At 32.9% G+C, this 4,052-nt stretch overlaps 1 protein-coding gene across 1 annotated transcript; it reads right to left on the reverse strand.

Moving 5' to 3' along the window:
- Positions 1-646: 646 nt before the first annotated feature.
- On the reverse strand, positions 647-2,613 carry LOC110620136 (tRNA (guanine-N(7)-)-methyltransferase). The gene is made up of 2 exons (XM_021763736.2): positions 2,367-2,613; positions 647-1,574 (listed from the first exon to the last, which is right to left on the reverse strand). Exon 2 carries the CDS (start codon positions 1,560-1,562, stop codon positions 807-809), a length of 756 nt encoding a protein of 251 aa, XP_021619428.1. The 5' UTR covers positions 1,563-1,574; positions 2,367-2,613; the 3' UTR covers positions 647-806.
- Between the last annotated feature and the right edge of the window lie 1,439 nt (positions 2,614-4,052).

The following is a 4,052-nucleotide window of genomic DNA, read 5'->3' on the forward strand; positions in this document are numbered from 1 at the left end:
GGAATTCTTAATTATATAAGGAATTAAGAGTTTTACATTATAGGTAGGTGTATTTTGAAGAAGTTATTTAGTTTTTACCCATTGTAGAAATTGAATTCAGCCTACGATGGAGAAAAGCATAAGACCGAAAGCCAAGATAGAATCTTCCGAAACTGTTAAAGTCCTTGCTCCTGTCTCTTGCCAATGCCAAGTGAAATGGGTGGAGTTGAAATTAGTCGACCAAGTTTAAAAGATGGCTTAGGCGTCACCTTCACCTGAAATTTTCGAGGGCTCTTCTCTAAGTTGGCCATGGCACAGCAAATTTAATAGGAAACCAGATCTGGAGTAGGTCACAGGTTCGGTGGTAACAGGAATAAGAGTTGCTTTCACCTTTCCTTCAATTGAATTGAATGTCTTGTGGCTGACTATAAATGAATTGCAGGAGCAAGACACTTGATGAAAAATGACTACATGCATTTTTCAATAGTGATGACACAAACTTCAACACCAAAATCAATTCCATGGTCGTAGGGTTTCATCAATAAGAAAATAGTACTAAATTATTTGAAATTAAGTGAAAATTACAGATGTGAAGGTTGACATCATGTATCTCAATGTCAGTTAGAAACAGTGGACATATGTATCACAAACAAAAACGTGCAAGGCATAATTGTAAAGATGTAAGCTGAAATAAATAAAATACACCTCCAACATAATAATGACAAGAATTTACTAAAATAATAAGAAGGGCAATAATTAACACTGGAAAACTGACTAACCAAATGAGTTAACTATTTGTTGAACTAGGCCCAAGTTTTTGCAACATGCTATTGAGATGGTGCAATACGCCTGTATACTGCTTGAAATGTTTGTCCCCCATTCCTTGCAACCTTTTGTCCTTCTTCAGTTGCTGTACTTAAAAGCTTTATGACAGGATCTGCTCCAAGCTCCTCCTCTGTAAGGGCTTCAAACATGGGGTGACTAGCCAAGCAGGCTTTCATCCATTCACCTAGTTCTTCCACATCTGTAATTGTGTAGATAATACCACCAATCTCAAGAACATAGGCATACTCATCTAGCAAATGTGGACTAATAACCCGCCGGCGATGATTCTTCTCCTTGAAGTGGGGATCTGGGAATAGGAAAAACATCTTTGAAAGTTGTCCTTTCCCAAAGTAATTCGGTATGTATTTCATGGAATTGGTCCGAACCACTGAGATATTTTGGTATTGACCTGGATTGGTTGCCCTTAGTGCAGAAATCCGTTCCTTAACATACTCTGTCACCTTGTCCCTAAGCTCCATACCAATCATTAGGGTTTCAGGAAAAAGGGTTGAAAGACTAATAAGTAACCCCCCAAAACCACAACCAACATCTGCAAATTCGATCTTCTTGTTACTATCTGCTTGATCAGATGAGACTAATTGAGGGTAATGAAAGGAATAGTCAACATGACCAGGGGAGATTGGAACAGGGAAGTGTGAGTCACTTAGTGGGTTGCTATGTGCTCGTGCTCTGTAGAAGCGTTTCCTAGGCAGGCCAGTTGACTTGCTGATTGTTGGGTTTGACTCGTTTTCCAACATGTTCTCGATAAGCTACAAGAAACAACACACAAGAATCAGAAACAGCCACAGTTAACATTGAAAGATGGAGGAATAATGTGAATAAGGAGGACAAAGAGGAGAATAATAGAAGATAATTAGAATCAAAACAATAATTACTCTGAAACATAACCTTTCAATGCCTCAATTTATTAAAAATCAATAAAATGAGATTAATCAAGACAAAAATGAAATACATCAGCCTAAACCAATTAACATCACTCTATATCTAAAACAAACTACTGAAAAACTGCAACATTACATTAAAAAATATCTTCTTGGCTTATTCAGATGCTCACAGTGCATGATCACATAGAATATAACCCAAATAAAAGCTGCCACAGCCAAAAAACTATATGTTATAGTTACTGAGTGCTGCTAACAGCATATAAACCCTCCCTTACAATCTACCCGCCAGGTCTCTATCTCTATCTTTAAATAAATAGAAAGTTTTATAATAGCGCATGAAAGCCCATTGTTCTCAAGAAAATGCAATAAGGCTTGATACTAAAAATTCAAAAAAATACAATGAAATGATAGACGAACAACAGCTCCAAAAGGAAAATGATAGATTATCACCCAATTATATTCATTGGTACTATTAACCCAAATATGAAATCAGAACTGTGGTTCAAACACCTAACAATTACCAAGAATAGCAGAAAAGTTGTTTTTTTTCCCGTTTTATTGATTCACATGATCAAGTAGCAATGACATGAAAATCAGATCATTTCAGAATTTATCTAGTCAATATAGACTGTAAATACCAAATATAGAAGAACATACAAGATAAGTCTGAAGCACCGGCAAGACGTTTTGGATGTCGGGCGACGTAAAGGAAAATCGTCAGGATTCAACAAAGTAAGAAACTGAGGGACGTTCAAATGGTAGCTTCAGTTCTATATTCTCTCTGCCTTCCCACAATTTTCTGACGGAGCTTCACCTCGCCGATATGGACCTTTAATTCGCTTTGCCCGCAGTTTTCCGTAGAGAGAAAAGCCCTAGATTCTCAGTCGAACCAAAAAGACAGCAAATCCTAGGTTATTTCGAATCTAAGGGAGTAAAAAACGACGACGTATTTGGAGGGTTCTTAACTTATAATTGGGTAATACGAATTAGCTGGGCTTAAGCCTCAATTAATTTTAGCATTCAGTCCCAGTTTCAGATTTTTTTTTTTTTTTGAAGTTTTATCTGCTATTATTAATTCATGATCATTTTATTTTCATTAAAAATTTATTATTATTATTATTATTATTATTATTATTATTATTATTATTATATAAAATATACTATAAATCATTAATGTTGAAAGTATTAAATTATATTTAAATTAAGTAAAACATAAATTAAAATTTTCTATAGATATTTTTATTTATCTTATAAGGTGCGACACACTGCATGCCTATCTAGTGGTACAACATTTTCGAGAGATATGCTTTATGAGAACTGTAGTTCAAGCCTCTATTCTACACCACTGTGTTTCTTTGCAAGCCCACTTCTGTTCTGTTGTTAGTTTCTTTTTGCAATCCGTTTCCTGGATTTGGTTGATGGAAAATGTCTGGTTTTAGGTTGTCCATCAATGGCTTTAAGTTTGTTGCTCTTTCCTCGACTCTTCTCAGGCCACCTTCCTTCCCTGAGTGTTGTAGCGCCATTGTTCAAGTTTTGGGTTTGTTTGAATCAAAGGATATAAACTACAATTCTTCTGCTAGGGTTACACAGTGAGCTTATCTTTGGGTTGGCTGTTTTACGTTCTTAACTTACCCTTAACTCAATGATTTTTAACTGACGGAAGCTATATATATATATATATATATATATATATATATATATATATATTAGATAATTATCAAAAATATTTTAATTAAATTTTAAAATATTAAAAATAAAATTAAAAAATAAAAAATTCATATGAGCAAACTAAAATGAATCAGATCAATTCGTTTTAAATTAATTTTTATTTAAAATTAATTCAATTCAATTTTTATAAATATTAAAATTTTAATTTTTGATTTATTCGATTTAATTTAAAATCAAACCGATCGAATGTTTACCCTTAATTTCCTATATACATTTGTATTTAAGTTAAAGCAATAGAAAGAAATCATCTCTTTGTTTAATATTCTTATTTTCTAATTTTTAAAAATTTTTAAGTTTCATATAAATTTTTCTTTTTTATTGAATTAATTGAGACTTTTAATTGAAAATTATGGTTAATTTGCATTGATTATAACTTTCCAGAAATATAAATCAAGTAGATGGCATCTGTATCTATGATTATATATTACTAAAATAGGTTAAAGTTTGAACTGTACAATTTAATAAAAGATCCCTATATCTAGTTTTATGTATCTATATTAGCTCTGTGATTGAAAAGTTTCGACTTTCGTTTCTGATGGGTGAATTTATTCTTGTATGATATCAAAAACTTGAGACCACACTATTAAGTTTGGTGGTTATCGTTCCTGTCAACCT

This window comes from Manihot esculenta, chromosome 8 (genome assembly GCF_001659605.2).
Source record: "Manihot esculenta cultivar AM560-2 chromosome 8, M.esculenta_v8, whole genome shotgun sequence".
NCBI lineage: Eukaryota > Viridiplantae > Streptophyta > Magnoliopsida > Malpighiales > Euphorbiaceae > Manihot > Manihot esculenta.

Excerpts from the sequence above, each read along its gene's own strand:
- LOC110620136 (XM_021763736.2), bottom strand. The coding sequence starts at position 1,562 with ATGTTGGAAAACGAGTCAAACCCAACAATCAGCAAGTCAACTGGCCTG.